The following is a 16,379-nucleotide window of genomic DNA, read 5'->3' as shown; positions in this document are numbered from 1 at the left end:
ATTCTAATTTTCTGATATGATGAATTTGAGATTTTCATTTGTTGTCATTTGTAATCATCAAAATTAAACGAAATAAACATTTGAAATATATGAGTTTGTATGTAATGTATGAATATAATATACAAGTTTCACTTTTTAAATGGAATTATTGAAATCAATCTACTTTTTCATGATATTCTAATTTTATGACCAGCACCTGTAGTGTGTTAATAATGAAAAGGTTCCCAGCTGATGTAAATGAGGCAACAACTTTAATCTTGTACGCAAGTTCTGTACACAATAAATGAAAATACCCTCAAATTGAATAATTTTTCAGCCTATTCTGGCTCTCCCACTAGATACTTTATAATTTTTCAATATAAATTCCAATTCATTCTTCACTTCAAGTAACTGAGGATGCATGGTGTATGCTAACTAAACGTTTCTCAGTTAGCATTAGCAGCTTACATGCTACACCGGCTAGTTGTGGCTAATCGTTGTGTAACAGTAACTTTATCCTGGTTATCATTAAGAAATACTTCTATAACTAGAATAAAATCATACATGGGCTAATATGTCACAACAACAAGTTTGGAGCTCAATCATCAAGCTCCAATTCGCTTAAAGCATTTTGCTCACAGTATGCTAACAAGCTAATGTTCATTTTGTTAGCATTGAAACAGGCAGCTTTCTTGCTTTAGGAACTAGCTAGCTGTGTGAGCTAAATTCTAACAGCTGCTAATCTCTTTGTAAAATACATTCTTTTGCTATATATTTTGAAATACTTTTTAAATCAAATTTGACGTCAAACACTGAGCTTTAATTCACATCTTTGCAAACCGTATGCTAACTTTTAGCTTTTGCTAGCAGCAGGCTTTCTAGCTACTGCAGCTAGCTGCTAATCCCTGTTTTAGAGTAATGTTTTAGAGGTGTGTAATTCAGAGACTGTAATAAAATTAAGTATGAACTGATGTTGAAAACAAATGGAAAGACTGACTGGTTTAGTAAAACATACAAGGATAGTTATGCTAACCATTAGCATTTGTCAGGAAATGGCAGTTTGGCTGAATTTTACAGGGATGTCACAAAATGATATAACGGACAGTGTTTAATAATGACATATTTAAATGTAGAGCTTACACATCTGCAAATCGAGCACCAGTTACAGAATAAACGTGACTCCGAAATTAGACGCTGTGAGAGTTCTGAACACCACAACAAATGTCCGCTTTCTCTAATGTTTTTTGATTTTGCTACATAATTAGGAAATGTGAGAAGAATTCGGCTGGATGAGCCTGGAGGGAAATAAGTTCTCATTCAGACCACTTCCTGCATTTAACTTTCTCAAGTGTTTTGACGTAATGTTTACAGAAGCTTCTCTGAATCTCTGCTGAGTTCGTTTCGGACAGCTGAGCCACTGATATTTGGCGCTGTCAGAAAGCGTTTTTAAGTGTCCCCTGCGATGTTCGAGTACTTCAGCTCCCGAGAGCAGCGATGTTTCCCCCAAGGCGCTCTGCAAGGAACTCTCAGATCCACAGCCTGGAGGACAGCCAACACGGCTCCCTCATGACCACTAACTTCGACAATGAAAATGAAGGTTTTCCTGATGGGAAGATAAACATAACTGCCAGTTATGTAAAGATTTAATGGGAACAATTTTCTTAGTCCGAGGGAGTAAAGTACGGCAGCTTTTCCATCTCTGAAACTGAATAAAACGGACATTAGGGCAAAGCTATTTTTGATGTTTGGTGTTTGTTTTTTTTTTTCCTGGACGAAACAAGATATTCCTGGTATGGGGTCGGCTCTGATAAGTTTTCCACTGCTTAGTAAAGTCCCAGCTCGGAGCTCCTCGTGCCTGGAAATGTAGCGAGGCATGGGAAAAAAAAAAAAAAAAAAATCAAATTTGCTCCGTGTGTCAAACGACCGGACCACTTAGACCACACCGGGCATCAGAGTATCGAAGTCTTCAACGGTACGACGTCTTTAAAATGTCCGTGAAGTTTATATAGAATCTCAAATTTGTTTACACTTGTTGGAAAACCCCAACAGAACTTCGGAAACAAACCACACAAACACACTCCTGATGAGAGAACAGCTAATTAGAGTCGTATAAAGTTGGTATAATTCTGTGGTTTCCTGTCTGAGGGGTCTGCTTTGTCTCTGGCTCGTTTGATCTCCCACGTAAACTCCAGGCGCCCAGATCCCGTATCCTCATTTGGTAGCGCTGACAGTTTCCCAGACGCCGAACGCTATCGGCTTCGCCTTCATCGCGTGGCGCGGATCCAAACCCCGGCGTCTGATTTGCGAATGGATCCCTGCAGGAAGCGGCTGCCTTGACTGCAGGCCGGTGTAATTATCGGCGCTCAAGTGAAGAAGCGAAGGCCTGACTAAAAGGGCCCGAATAAATAAATCTTTGGGGGTTTTTTGTGCTCTGTTTGGTGGAACTTTTTTATTTTTTGCTTTTGTTTGTGCTCCACGCAGCCTGGATGTCGTTGAGCCTCAGAACAGCGTGACAGGAGACAACAACAAACCTGGGTTGACTTCATTTGGGAGTTATTGAAACTCAACGCCTCAACGCTAGGGTTTTATTCCAAAGGAAATAGGCATAAAAAAAACCTTCCTCAGCCCCTTCTTTCCTGATATTATGCTTGATAGGAAGCCAGACTTATATTACTTATACTTACATCTAAAGGTCCCTTAAAGATAATTTTGGTTTTGTCCTAATTTTCAGTCCCATTGTTGGACATGAACATTATTATTATAATTGTTTTGGACCTTTAAGTCACGTAAACCAATGGAGCAGATCAGATCTTTTTTTGTAGTGGGATTTCGTTGAAAGGCTATGAACTTTTAGTAGCTCATCTGACTTAGACAGCTCTCTGAAACAACCTCATTTTGGCGAAAACCAGTTTAATTCTCACCAAACTGACGAGCTAACGGCTAGTCCCATCAGTGCCGAGGCTGAACACATTTTCAAAAAATGCTCAGATGTTTTACAGCAGTTCATGCAAACGAAACTTTATGAACTTTTACACTGTCTTCAGTTTTGCTTACAGTTATTAACATAGAATTCCTTGGTTAGATAGCAGTAGCAGCAGCCAGCTATAGCACTACCAGTACAGCCTGGGGCACTTTTTAGCAATAGTGTTCACAAGAACTGCTATGAATATTATTATTTAAAATTGTTTTAGGATGGCAGCATTCTATCTGTTCTTTAGCCCTTCTTGGACTAGCCTACTTTAAAAAACCTGAACTGTCCCTTTAACCGAATTAGGTACCTTTTTTGTTGCTTGACTGATACTTTGAGCTGAAAACGCACTGAATACAAGTAATAATAAACCAGTTTTGTGTCAAAACATAACCATTTCAACTTCACTTCAAACGTAGAATTTCATTTTTTTTAATCGATCCCTTGAGGACATTTTTCGTCTTCCGTCCAGTTTTTATTTAGCGTTGTCGCCTCTTCGTTTTTGTTCTGAAACCATCAGTTGTTTTTGAAGACTCGGTCTGTCTGTCATCAGTTCGTACGTTTACACCTACCTTATACTTATCTCTGGCTTTTTAAAGTCCGATCCAGAAGTCAGGACCCTTTTTTTATGTCTTTCGGACAAGCTACTGGTGGGGGAGACACAATCTGTCATCTAAAACTGGTTCACCGCTGAGTCGTCTGACTGACATGTGGAGACACGGCGGCTGGTTGGACTCGTGAATTAAAGCGCCTTTTTCACGCTTGAGTGAGTCGCAGCTCAAGAGTTCGGCGGCAGACAATGGTCAAGTCCGAGAGAGGACGGGATTAAAAAAACCCAATAAATAACAACCATTGTGCAGATTATTAGAAGCCTGGATCCTACAGACCTGAACATAAATGCAAATTCGGGTCGGCTCAAGAGTCTCCCATGAGGCCGCACCTTTAAAAACAAAAGAAACAAAACCCTAAAAACGCTTATCTTCGCAGCAAAAACACCCATCTTTGTTTTTCCTAATCTCGTTCGTGTCGGCCTGTGTTCGCGTGTAGTGTACCGTGCAGCGCTCAGGAATTTCCACTCAGACCTCTCTCAGCGTGAACCCATAGAACCGGTTCTGTGAGCTCCGCTTATTTCAAGGCCGCTAAGCTCCAGCCGGAGCTTCCCCTCCTCCTCCTCCTCCTCCTCCTCGGGTCGTTACGTAGTTACATTTGTTCCAACGTGACGACAATTAGGCAGATATATGTACACGTGTGTGTTCAAATGAAGTGTTGACAAGGAGGGTCACGCCGCCGTTCACAAAGCCTCCCGGTTTTAGTGGTCCGTGTTCAGCTTGACGGAGAGCTTAGGCCTCTGGGAGCTGGAGATAAGGAAAAGAGGCGTAAAACCAAATAAAGCTGCTTCGCTCACGGAGTGGGGGGGGGCAAAAACGCGAGCGTGCCTAACGGGTCTGGCGAACAGCGATACCAATCTGTCTGGAGCAAATGCGACATTCAAATCGTTCTATGTGTAATTTTGGTTCTTTCGAGCTGTCTCGCCGCGACGAAGGCCTTCACCCGTGGCTTCGCGGCTGCTGCGCTCCAGCTTAGAGGAAAGGGCGAACGTATGGCGGCTCTGTGGAAAAAAAGCAAAACACACGTGTAGGACTGAGTCGCCGAAAATAGCAGCGTTTTTTTCCAAACCGAGTCCTTTCCGGACGTCGGATCGCAGTCTTAAGGACTGTTGTGGTGCCCGGGCTCTCTAATTCATTTGCAAGCCAAGAAGGCTGCGGTTCTCATCTTTCCGTATAATGACTTTCCCAGCGTTCGTTCCCCGTCTGGAACTGAAATTATCACATGAAAGGTAAGAGGCGAACGACATGAATTACAAATGAGGAGACCACGAGAGGGTGTAAAACACTCCGCAAGGCTGGTATTTAAAGACCGGTTCTGTCTCTTTTTTTGTTCTTGTTGTTGTTTGGGATGGTTAATTATAATCTAAAAGTTCTTCAATTTCTCTTAGATGAAACTTAATGAGCCTACGCTAACCTACATCATCCCCTCAGGCAGTACTAACTATGACATCCGGAGCATCGTCTCATATGGCGCCATTTTGGAGCTGGTTTTGAGATTCTAAAGAGCATAATTGAGCAGCCATTTGCCAGATTTAAAACACAGTACTTTAATAATACAGCAATAGTTCAGGTATTTGAAAGTACTGTTTTGTAAAAAAGGTTAGGAATAATATTTTCTGCTTTATTTCAAGTGTTTTTGGTTTGGAGAAATAGAGTTGAACTAAACTGACAAGCTAACGGTTAGCCCTACAACAGCCAAGACCGTTGTGGCTTACTGCTGTTTTAAAGCAAATTAAATACAGAAAAAAAGTCATAAAGATCTGCGTGAACGGTTTTAAAAACTACATTGCTGTTAGTTTTGATATACACACCTATTTACATTGAAATTGAGTATTGTTTAGGCATAAATAGGGACAGCAAATGCTAGCAGCTAGCAAGCTCGCTAGCTCCAGTCCGGCCTGGGGACACCACCAGCAGGAATAACAGATTTTTGCCAGAATAACGTGTAACTAACAGCAGTTGTAAGGTTTATGAAAATAATTTAAAGGTGTTTGTATGAACTGTTAATTATTTTATAATTCTTTTTTTTTACAGACTGGAGCTGTACTAGTACAGCAGCTAACGGCTAGCTCTGTTAGCTCGTCAATCTGGTCAGGATTAAACCCGTTCCCCCTAAAATGTACACATTTTTTTTCCAAGTCTTTGCAATAACAACATAACACAATGTGGGCAAAAAGAAAATATATTATTTCATTTCCACATTAGGGTTAACAGCAGTCAAAAAAAAAAAAGAAAAAGGCTTTTCTTTTTAAAAACAAGCATCATCAGGTCAACGTGCAGCATTTGAAGCTAAAACACACTTCTGTACAGTAATAGCTCTTAAAACAAAACAAAACAAACAAAAAAAAGCCACAGCAGAGAATTAAAACGCCTTCACAGCAGGCACGTGGCTCACATATGCCTGCCATTAACAAATCTTCCATCTGCTGCTAAGACAGTTAAGCCTCCAGGCAGAAATGAGCTCCGAGACAATCAAATTTCTTTGGATTTTTTTTTTTTTCGTTCAGTCGAGCATCTGTGCTCCAAGTGTGCAGCTAATCTTGGGAACAGGAAAAACTTCACGGCTGCCAAATAAAGTTCAGCTACGTCAACCTGTACGGGTAAAAATATTAAAAAATTCACCGCGTACGGCAGGCGGTGCTCAGGGTTTTGGCGAATTGTGCTAAAGCTAACGGCGTCGAATGCTCGAGTCGCTCAGCGGGGAAACGCCCATTTCCCCAAATGACTGTTAATAGACGCTGACTGCGCTCGCGGCAGCTGATTGTAGTTGACCCGGCACCGAGGAATACAGAGGAAAATTAGCCGTTTAGCTAAAGATTTCCGAACCTTGTGGTTAAAAAGTGTGGAAGATAAAACTACTGAGGATCTTTAGTAGAAAAACTCAGAAAGGAGCAACTTATTTTTCCCTTAAAGTGGCAGCTTAGATCCTTTATAGTGGAGTTTTGTGGGAAGGCTATGAACAGTTAATATCTTACCTGTCGTGGATCGCTCTATGAACGGCCCTCAGTTTGGAGAAACGGTGTAATTCTGACTGAATTGACGAGCTAGCTGCTAGTCTGACTGGGAGACCAAAGACTAATGGGGACTGCCATCAAAATAAAACGACTGCAATTTCAAAAGTGTTGCAGCGACAGGATAAATCCGCCAAAACAGCCGACGGCAAGTAAAACGGTTCATACAGCCGGGTTAGCGTGAACCGCAAGAACTTTTGAGGTTAAAAGTTGTTTTAAAAGCAGCAGCTTAATCCACGTTGCAGCTGGGTTAGCGTTAGCTCGTCAATTAGCGCCAAACTCTCCCAACTGAGCTACTTGAAAGACCTTTCTAAAACAGGTAAGATATTGACTGTTTATAAACTTTACATCGAACCCCACTTTAACAGATCTAAACTATCACTTTAACCTTTGTTATGAACTATGAGGAAAGTGTTGTTAGAGACTTTTTGGGAGCCCTTTTGGTAAAAGCTTTATTTAAAAAGTAGATGGTAACATTTTGGCCGCTGCTACGATCGGGTCAGATTACCCCGTGGGACAGAAGAACGAGCAGTCTGAGTTCGAAGCGTGTTTTCGGAGTCCGTCTCCCTCAGCAGTCTCCGCTGCGCCCCGCTGCTCATCATCTGAAGCAGTAGTACTCGTCCGCTTCCACCCGGAGCGTCAGCGGCGACGTGGCGAACGCGTCGCCGTCCAGCACGCTTTTGTCCACGAGGCGGTCGAGGTCGGCGGCGGGCGAGGGCGCGTCGGCGAGCTCGTCCGCCAGAGTGTCCAGGTAGCTGCCCACGGACAGGCCGTCCAGGCCGTCGCCGTTGGCGTCCGTCAGGCTGCCGAGGCTGCCGCGCGGCGAGGAGCCGTCCTGGCTGTCCGACAGGCTGTAAAGGCTGCCCGTCAGGCTGCCGTCCTGGCTGGCGGCGTCGCCCTTGTCTTCGATCAGCCAGCGGACGGACTCGATGCCCTCGTTGATGGACATGAGCTGCTGCATGAGCTTCACGTCGATGGCCCGCAGGTTCGCCTGGGCGGAGGGGAGACGGGAGAAAGGTCAGGGCGGAGAGAAACAAAAAAAGAAGACGGATCCCCGGAGAGGAAACAAACAAAAACGGGAAAATCTAAAGATTTGTCATGATTGGGTAAAAATGAGTCAGTAAAGACGCCATCCACTGATCCTGGATTGAACTTAGATTCCTGATCTACCTTTAAATCAAAAGCTTTCCCCTTGAAATCGACCGTTTTTCTTCGCTGTAGTGCTGGGAAATCCCTTTGTAGAATGTTAAGCGTCACTGTCAAGGGTCAAGCTTTTTTTTTCCCCTTTAAATTAAATATGGAGCTGGAGCTCTGGATCATGTCACTCCAGACTCATAAAAATGGAGTTTTTCAAACTAGCACTCTGGTAAATCAATCAACCAATCAAGTTTATTTTTGTGGCACGTTTCAGCAACAAGGAAGAGCTTTACGTCATAAAAACACAAAAATAAAAGGTAATCAAATTAACATACAGTCACTAATATCCCATTCTGTCGAGTGCCATCATTAAAATCCTCGACACACATCAGATATGTTGGTCAGTGTTCCAGTTATTATGGTTCAAAGATACCTCTGAATAGGTGGGGTTTTTGGTCTTGATTTAAAGGAACTCAGTGTTGTTGTGCAGTTTTCTGGACATTTCCATAGAAGATGAATGCCTGCTTCTCCGTGTTTGGTTCTGGTTCTGGTTCTGCAGAGTAGAGACCGGAACCAGAAGACCCGAGCGGTCTGGGAGGTCGATTAAACAAAGCCGACTCGTTGCCCGGTCGGCGAATCGGCAAAAAAAACTTTGAACAAGCTCGCGTCTCGTTTTAAAGCTGGGACTCATTCTGCCTGACGGCTGGAAGTTAAATGTAAACACACCACCAGACTTGTTTAAGATAAGAAAAAAAAAAACAAACAAAAAAACCCACTACACAACGGTTGTTGGCAACATTTTCATGCTTCAGTTGGGGTCGGGAGGCTGGAAGTTTGGGAACAATTGATTTCAAAAGGTCCTAAAAAGTTCCACAGACGTGGAGACGAGATTTCACCCGTTAATGCGTTTGAAATCCCCAAGAACCCGCTAACCCACTCCTGCTGTTTGAACGGACGAAGCCTTTATTACTCCTAACTGACGGCGGCGTCAACTTCCTGAGCGGTTATTCGTTTTTCCTTCGAATTGTTTGCTCTTTCGGGCCGTCTCAGGGCCAGAACACTCAGTGCTTTTGTTGTTTGGGCGATCGCTGTTTGGGGGGGGGGGCTTTCTTATCTGCAATCAATGGACGCAGTGTGCATCGCGGCCGCGCCGCTCTTCATCAGCCGCTCCGCCGCAACGAACCGGGTCGCTCAGTGAGGGTGGAAGGGAAGGGAAGGGAAGTGGACGGGACTTCCGAGGGATTCCCCCACCTCCACCTCCCCCCTCTGACAACTGGATGAGAAACACCAAATGGGCAGCTGGAACACGTGCTCACTTCCTGTCGCTGTGACGTGTCGGGGCAGCTGCTTTGACACGGTGGCTCTCCTCTGGAGCCGAAACAGAAGATGAGTGGACGGTCACTCGCGGCGTCGATCTGGTCTTCTTGCCCCCCCCCCGGCTGTCCCTATGACGCCAAACATTATACGACGGGATTTCCCGACGCTACGGCAACAAAAAGTGGCCATTCTTAGAGGAACTTTAAGTCATTAGAAAACAAAAGAATATGTCTGAAGATGCACTCGTTAGAAAACTTTAATTGAAGACACATATTGGGACGACATCGTGCTGTTTTAGTTACCGCGACTCATTTTTACGCAAATTGCGATTACGGCAAAAATCCATATTTTTACTTTATTTATTTTTCTGTTTTCAGCACAGTCTGACTCATTTTGCCAGCATGGGTCACATATATATATATATATATATATACACACATGCACATGCTGACACATGCAAATATTGGTGCCAGATGAATTTATATATATATATATATATATATATATATATATATATAAATTCATCTGGCACCAATATTTGCATGTGTCAGCACTGTGCAAAAGTTTTAAACCACCCCTGAGTTGCTTTATATTTTGTTTAAGAAGGAACCGGACTGTCTTGTAGACTTTCTCTGAACTTCGGCTGCTTTTTTCCTCCCGCCGTCTTTCAGTCCAGTCCTTCGATCCGATGAGGGCAGCGTTTTGATGAGGTTGTGTTTATTAAAACAAACAAAAATGATCATCCTTCGGCCGATCGCCTACTGAATGACGAGTCTTCCGCCTGGTCGGGAACGAACCCGGTGCTTCGGGGGACTCTAACGGGCTCTACGATGACACCTGAAGGCTTTGGTTCTGTCCCGAACGACTCTCAGCTACTACCACGCCGACGCCGCCTTGGTTGGCCGCGGCAGCCATCTTGGATGGGGTCGACCCCAGACGTTAATGAGGTGCCAGGGGTACATCCTGCGACTACTTCCTGCAACTTTAATTCAAATTCACCCAGTGGGTCGGGAGATGTTTTGCTAACAGACACAAAAGCCGTAGTGATAATGACATTATTATAAGATAAATAATAAATAAAGAGAATAATCCACCTGGTTCAGGTTTATTATATATATATATATATATATTCTATAAGTAGACTCACCATTTCCTGTCTGAGGAGCAGCATTTTACTCTGAAGTCTCTCCAGGTCCGCAGAATCCGCGCACAACTTGCGGCTCGACGAGAACTCGCTGCGTTTCCCCCCCGCGAGGAGAGCCCGCACGAGCCCGTCCGGAACCTTCCGACCCAGCTTCGCCTCCAGGTCCCTCAGTTCGGGCGAGAAGCCGCCGCCGTCGTCGTCCATCGTGAAGCCGCGGAGCCGCAGCGGGACGGTTTAAAGCCGGAACGCGCGCCGCGGGCCCTCCCACGAGGAGGAGCGCCTCTGAAACCGGACACCGCGGCAGGTAAATGACGTCAACCCCCCCCCTCAAACTAAAACCCGACATTAGGGACTAATTGTTGCTAATTACACATTAACAACACGTGCTCCTCCTGACGCTACCTGGACTCGAACCCGCAGCCTCAGGATTACCCGACTCTGACCTCCTAAAGGGCGTCTAATCTACTCATATATTGTTTTCAAGCAAACATAACTATTTTAACTTGCCACATGAGCTTTAAATGCCCCCCCCCCCCCCATACACTGTTAGTGCATATGCATTTCATGAGTAAAAATATTAAAAAAACATTTAATTTGTATTTAATGTGCAGCCAGACTCGCAAACGTCACGTAAAACAACATAAATGAAGGAATATTTCATTGATTTTAATCGTAAAAACAAACAAACAGAAGTGCACACGCGCACTGAGCCGCATTGGTTCTCAGTTTGTTTAATTCTTTAATGTTTTGTTGTTTTTACACAAATGGAAGTTTATTTAGTTTATCTACAGACAACAGACTACACACAACGAAAACAAAAAACAAAGCTTCACTTTGTTCAAGTAGAGATTCAGAAGTTGAACAACAGCACCCTCTGGTGGACATCTGAGCGCATTAACCTCCGTTTGAAAGTTACCGAGCAAGTCATTCAGACACACAATGGTGGAAGGTGGAGATTTTACAGCTTATATTACGATTTTTTCATTGCATAGTTTATATTACACCAACTGTAATTTAAAAGAGAAGCTGGGAAACCCTTTGGATCACCTTTTAAATTCATCTGGTTACCTCTGACTCTGGAAAGATTTGTGGGAGACAAATCTGCACTATATTTTATATAAACTAAAGTAGTTTTCACCAAAAAAAACAAACAAAAAAAAACAGACCAGGTTCAGTCGAGCGAACTCCACGGGCTGTGTTATTGGAAGAACGAGCAGAAGGGAGAGGTTCTCTGGCGCCCATCTTAGACCACCGACTGGCTTTTCTCGTCGTCGTACCGCTGGTACTGATCCCCGAGCAGAGGCTGGTGGCCCTCCATCTTGGACCTGGCTCGTAGGGCGCACGTGGTGGCGGCGAAAGCGATCGCGACCACCACGAGGGCGGCGACTATCGACATGGTGATGATTTCAGTCAGGGTGAAAGGCTGAGCTGAAAGCGAAGAGGGGCGGGGAAAGTAAATAACTTAGTCCGGTGTCACAGGCGCACGTATTTTAAAGGAAAATTAGGAAACCGAACCTGGCCATTCGGCTTCGTACGAGTAGCCGAGGTTTTCGGGCGCCGTCACGAACATCTCGGAGTTGGTCACCGGAGGCCAGAACGGCACCATGTTGTAGCCTCTGTTGTGGCCGATTGGGGCGTTTTCATCCGGATACACGGCAGAATCTGTTCAAAAAACAAAAAACAAAAATTCAAGTTAGCTTAAAAAGCTCGCTGCTTCCATTTCCAGACAGGCCGCGATCCGAGTGGGGTTCAGTCGTCACGCCACCTGGGCCGTGCCTCCGCAGCCACTCGTCAAAAATGGCGTCCGTGTAGGTGTGGAGCAGGACGAAGATGGGGTCGTTGGGGGACAGGTGGGTCTGCCCCCCGGTCCCGTTCAGAAACAAGTGGGCCAAGTTGTGGAGGCTCCTCACAACGGGGTCGTAGTTCCCCTTGGGGGCGCTGTAACCTGCCGAAGCCAAACGTAAATTTAGATAAATGCTGCGGATCATTAGGCGTGGAGAACGGGGGGCGTGTAACTCGCCTTCGATGGTGTTCCTGAAGCTTTCGGAGGAGGTGGAGTAGTACGGCGGCGTGTCGAAGGCATTAACCTGCAGGCAGTCGGCCACATCCTGGGGCTCCGGGAGACGCTGGACCATGGGCCTGTTGACGTTTCCCGCCGGGTTCCTCCTGATGGGAGACGTCTCTGTGCCTGAACAGGAGCAGAGGTGTTATTTTTAAGGAGGGGGTGGGGGGACAAAGAGCGACGGCAGCGGCGGCGTCTCACTGTTGCAGATGGTTCCCAGCGTGTCGTAGTCATCGACGCTCTCGCACACGACCCGCCACTGCGAGAAGACGGAGTTGGAGCTCAGGGCGTTGGCGTCGAAGCTGCTCCGCGCCCCCATCAGGTCGTCCGTGCAGATGTCGCACGAGTTGCCGCCGATGGCGAAGTTCCAGTAGGGCAGCGCGAAGGATGGGTCCTGCAGCATGTCCTGTTGGGACAGGAGGAGGGAAACAGAGGCAGCGAGTCGACGGTTACCGAGCGAGACCCGTGGTCATCAGACACGAGTCCGGACGGCTCGGACGCCGTTTAATGCAGAAACGACTCGAGGCGGGTGCTTTCCTTGAGTCGACGAAAACAATCAGCCTTATGCTTCAGAGGCTCGTACAGTTTTTATTTTTTCATTGTTTTTTTTCTCGAGACGCTGTAATTTATAAAAAATAAATAAAACAAGTTTTTCTTCAGGTTTGAACAGAAAAGGCCCCTAATTAGGGAGCTGCGGCACAAACCTGCAAACTTCCCTGGGGAAGCTCGACACTCCTAACGACGAGCTCACCGGGTGGACGGAGCGGTCCTGCAGAGATGTCTAATAACGCCTCTCACTCAGGAGAGTGCCACCATTTTGCCCGAATGGAAGCAGATCGAGCTCAGCCCAGGGGGAAAATAAAATAAAAGCTCAGTGGCGTTTCTGATCACCCGTCGGGCCGCAACATTGCTAAGTCGGTTTGAATTTCCTCGCCAGCATGTGGGCTGCGGGAGGGAAAGCCTTTCTGCAAAAGTGGAGCAGAGCGAAGCCAGCGGAGACACCAGCGGAGACGCCGCCTTCACCGAGGGTCTCACCTGCATGTCCCGCTCCAGCTGCTGCAGGTGGAAGCGGTGCCAGGTGAGGAAGCCGGGGCCCTCGTGCGAGAAGTCCACGCCGCCGAAGCTGGCCTGGCCCGCGCCCAGGAACGTCTTGCTGACCGAGTAGTAATGGGACCAGACAAAGTAGTTGTAGATGGTGCAGTTCTCGAACTGCGTGGCGTTGCCGTCGGGGCCGAAGAGGTCTGCGTAGTGGCGCGTGGCGATCACCAGGTCGGGGTGCGGCGTGCGCTTGGCCTGGTCCAGCGCGCTCACAAAGGCGCGCTTCTCATCGGCGCTGAGCTGCATCACGTTCCTCCTCACTGTGGGGGGAGGGTGGGGGGGAGAGAGGCAGCAGGACTAAGTCTTTGCTGTTAGGGTTTAGTGAAATTTTCTTTCTTTTTTTTGTTGTCGTTTGTTTGATGATCTCTCCTCAGCAGCAGCTCAAGGATCAGGTTGGGACTTTCAGAACCTGGTTCCCTCCGTGTCGTGTGAGTGTAAATAAATCAAGACCCCTTCCCCACCCCCCACCCCCTCGACTGCAGAAAGTGGTGTGAGGTGTTCTGTGCGGGGCATGATCGTTACACAACAACATGGTGGGTCACTGTTCGTGCTGCGTTTATGTTTGTTACGTTCGGTGCTCAGTTTGGATAAATAAAAAAGAATAAAAATATAAGATAAGTAGGTAATTAGGTATATATAGAGAGGTAGGAGGGGTGTAGGTTTACAGATGGACTGAAAATTGTCACTTTTAGAGCTGGGAAAGTGTATAAAGTACACAGGGACTAGTATATTGTATATATAACAGTATAGTTTATAGAAGAAGGTTAAGTTTATCGGGAAAAGCATTAAAGACGAGGTGAAGTTTTTGGAAGTTGTCTAAAGTTTGGTAAGGTGCTTCAAGGGGAAAGTGCACTGAATTGAAGGTTACATTTTAAGGCTGGGATGGTTGGGAAAGTGGATAAATGAGGTGAAGTTTAGAGTTTGGTTTACTGGGATTAAAAGGGAGGGTTGCTTTAAGGCTGCAGGATTGAGGCTGTCTGTGTTTTCGGTTTGCGTTTGGTGAGTTTTTTTTCTCGCCAATCTCTCCTCGATGCCACGATGGCTGCTGAAAATTTCGTCCGGTGACCTGAAGGCGGCACACTCAGTCAGGGTTGGGGTTATGGTTAGGGTTAGGATTAGTTAGGGTTAGGGTTAGGGTTGGTTAGGGTTAGGGTTAGTTAAGGTTAGGGTTGGTTAGGGTCTCTACTTTCCTCGTGTTAAAGTCCAAACGTGCGGTCAGTTCCGAACGGATGCAGGAGCTTTAAACGATCCAACACTCACCCACAGAGACCCTCTGGTCACAGGCGGCCCCCGTCCACCCGTGTCTGCAGCGGCCGCAGTCGAAGCCGCTGAAGTTGCCGCTGCACTGGCAGGTGCGGTTGAAGAAGCGGAGGGGCCAGCGTTCCCGGTCGTCCTGTCCATCGTGCGGGTACTGGGGCCCGTGCGGGCGGGCGTCCGCCGCCACGTCCACGCACTGCCCGCGCCCGGCGCCGGCGCCACAGGGGTCGCCGGGGAGCCCCGGTGGGGACGGACAGCACTGTCCGCTCCGGAGCACCTCGGGCGTCACGCATTCCCTGGGGAACTGAGCGCTCACGGCCGCCGCGCCGAACAGAACCACAAAGTGCCACATCGTCCCAAACTGCTGTGGAGTTCTTCAACCTGCGAGGACCTGACTCTCTTTAGGTGGTGTTCAGAATAAAAAAACCCCAACTGGCATCACCTCAGCACCCTCTCACAAACCCGCGCAGCCCCTCTCTCTCTCTCTCTCTCTCTCTCTCTCTCTCTCTTCTCTCCCCCCCGAACCTCTGCAGCCCCCCACCTTAAATACCGGATTAGCGCATGACTGGCCAGGATTTTCTGACTCCCGCGTGATTCCGTCGCATAGCTTCATGTTTCCTACTGGAGGGAAGGAAGGTAGTGTGATCCGGTCACGCAGAGGATTGTTCTTCCAAAAGTCATCGGGTGGACGCAGCCGCCAAAGGGAGAGGGGGGAGGGAGGGGAGGGGAGCCAACTGGATGTGGATAAGGAGGCTTTTGATTGTCTGAAAAGCCTCCATCCAAGAGAACCAACGAGAAAGCGCAGATGTGACCTCGACAGGCCGTTTCTGAGGTTTATATGTTTGTAGAAAAATTATCTCAGTTTGGATAACTTCCTTTATGACTCCTGTCTTCATTCTTTTCTTTTTTCCTCTCTGGACTGTGGAGAGGACACCGGATAGTTGTTTGTCAAATAATGTTTTAGGACATGCATATTAGCAGAGCTCTTGGGATCGACACTAATTGGCAACCAGATGCTTCGCAAAGTCACACATCAAACGATGGAGAGTGAAATAATCAAAGAAATGTAAGGCTTTGAGCTTTAAATGAGACCTGGATTCATTTAAAGGAGGCTAACGCTAAAAACAAAAAACAACAACCACTAAAAATAATAGTAATTACTTGATTTAGGCAACAGAACTACTTGGTTATCATTTCCTTTTTGAGACAGGATTGGGCTTTGAACATACTCTGCAGAGAATAAAACCCAAAAACAACAAAGTGTAGTTTAAAAACTTTATCTGGTTGAGATAAATTTGCTCGTAGCAGCTCAGAATCTTTTGAAATCGTCCTGGGAGCAGAGCTTCATCCAGCCTGCACTCCTGAGACGTGGTCACAAATCGCTGACACGAAAAAAGAATCACGGTTTAAATCCTGAAGACCTCATTTTTCTTCCCATAAACGGCCCAGGCAGCCATTTTGTTTGGTTCTTCATGGCTGTAGTGGCCTCAGCGGCACCGTTTTACCACCTAAAGAGTCCAGTTTATTGATCCTAAATGGTTTAATTGTATTTTTTTCTTAATTTTAGTAACATGTTAGAATGTGACTTTTTTTAAACCTTTTTTGGAACTACTATGTCCTTTAGCTTATTTACCGCCACACTGCACCATTTTGCATTATTCAAGACTGAAGTCCTATTCCCATGGGCTCGACTCGGCCCCACTCGACTCGACTCGGCTCGGCTCGGCTCGACTCGGCCCCACTCGACTCGGCTCGGCTTGGCTCAACTCGACTCGGCCCCACTCGACTCGACTCGGCC

General features: G+C 46.4%; 2 protein-coding genes across 2 annotated transcripts; both read right to left on the bottom strand.

Moving 5' to 3' along the window:
• Positions 1-5,972: 5,972 nt before the first annotated feature.
• On the bottom strand, positions 5,973-10,402 carry LOC108234828 (leucine rich adaptor protein 1-like). Its single transcript, XM_017414324.3, has 2 exons — positions 10,168-10,402; positions 5,973-7,557 (listed from the first exon to the last, which is right to left on the bottom strand). The coding sequence occupies exons 1-2, from the start codon at positions 10,366-10,368 to the stop codon at positions 7,165-7,167; spliced, it is 594 nt and encodes a 197-aa protein (XP_017269813.1). The 5' UTR covers positions 10,369-10,402; the 3' UTR covers positions 5,973-7,164.
• Positions 10,403-10,815: 413 nt separating this feature from the next.
• On the bottom strand, positions 10,816-15,106 carry LOC108234822 (5,6-dihydroxyindole-2-carboxylic acid oxidase). Its single transcript, XM_017414316.3, has 7 exons — positions 14,585-15,106; positions 13,262-13,584; positions 12,428-12,632; positions 12,185-12,352; positions 11,930-12,109; positions 11,680-11,826; positions 10,816-11,592 (listed from the first exon to the last, which is right to left on the bottom strand). Exons 1-7 carry the CDS (start codon positions 14,931-14,933, stop codon positions 11,408-11,410), a joined length of 1,557 nt encoding a protein of 518 aa, XP_017269805.1. The 5' UTR covers positions 14,934-15,106; the 3' UTR covers positions 10,816-11,407.
• Between the last annotated feature and the right edge of the window lie 1,273 nt (positions 15,107-16,379).

The sequence above is a fragment of the Kryptolebias marmoratus genome, linkage group LG7, assembly GCF_001649575.2.
Source record: "Kryptolebias marmoratus isolate JLee-2015 linkage group LG7, ASM164957v2, whole genome shotgun sequence".
In the NCBI taxonomy this organism is placed as follows: domain Eukaryota; kingdom Metazoa; phylum Chordata; class Actinopteri; order Cyprinodontiformes; family Rivulidae; genus Kryptolebias; species Kryptolebias marmoratus.
Note: the sequence above shows the minus strand (reverse complement) of the source record. Positions and strands in the feature narration are given on the sequence as shown.

Coding starts and splice junctions, on each gene's coding strand:
- LOC108234822 (XM_017414316.3), bottom strand. CDS start 14,933: ATGTGGCACTTTGTGGTTCTGTTCGGCGCGGCGGCCGTGAGCGCTCAG. Junction 13,585..14,584: donor TGACCAGAGGGTCTCTGTGG/GTGAGTGTTGGA, acceptor CTCCCCCCACAG/TGAGGAGGAACGTGATGCAG. Junction 11,593..11,679: donor GTACGAAGCCGAATGGCCAG/GTTCGGTTTCCT, acceptor CTTCGCTTTCAG/CTCAGCCTTTCACCCTGACT.
- LOC108234828 (XM_017414324.3), bottom strand. CDS start 10,368: ATGGACGACGACGGCGGCGGCTTCTCGCCCGAACTGAGGGACCTGGAG. Junction 7,558..10,167: donor TGCTCCTCAGACAGGAAATG/GTGAGTCTACTT, acceptor CCCTCCGCCCAG/GCGAACCTGCGGGCCATCGA.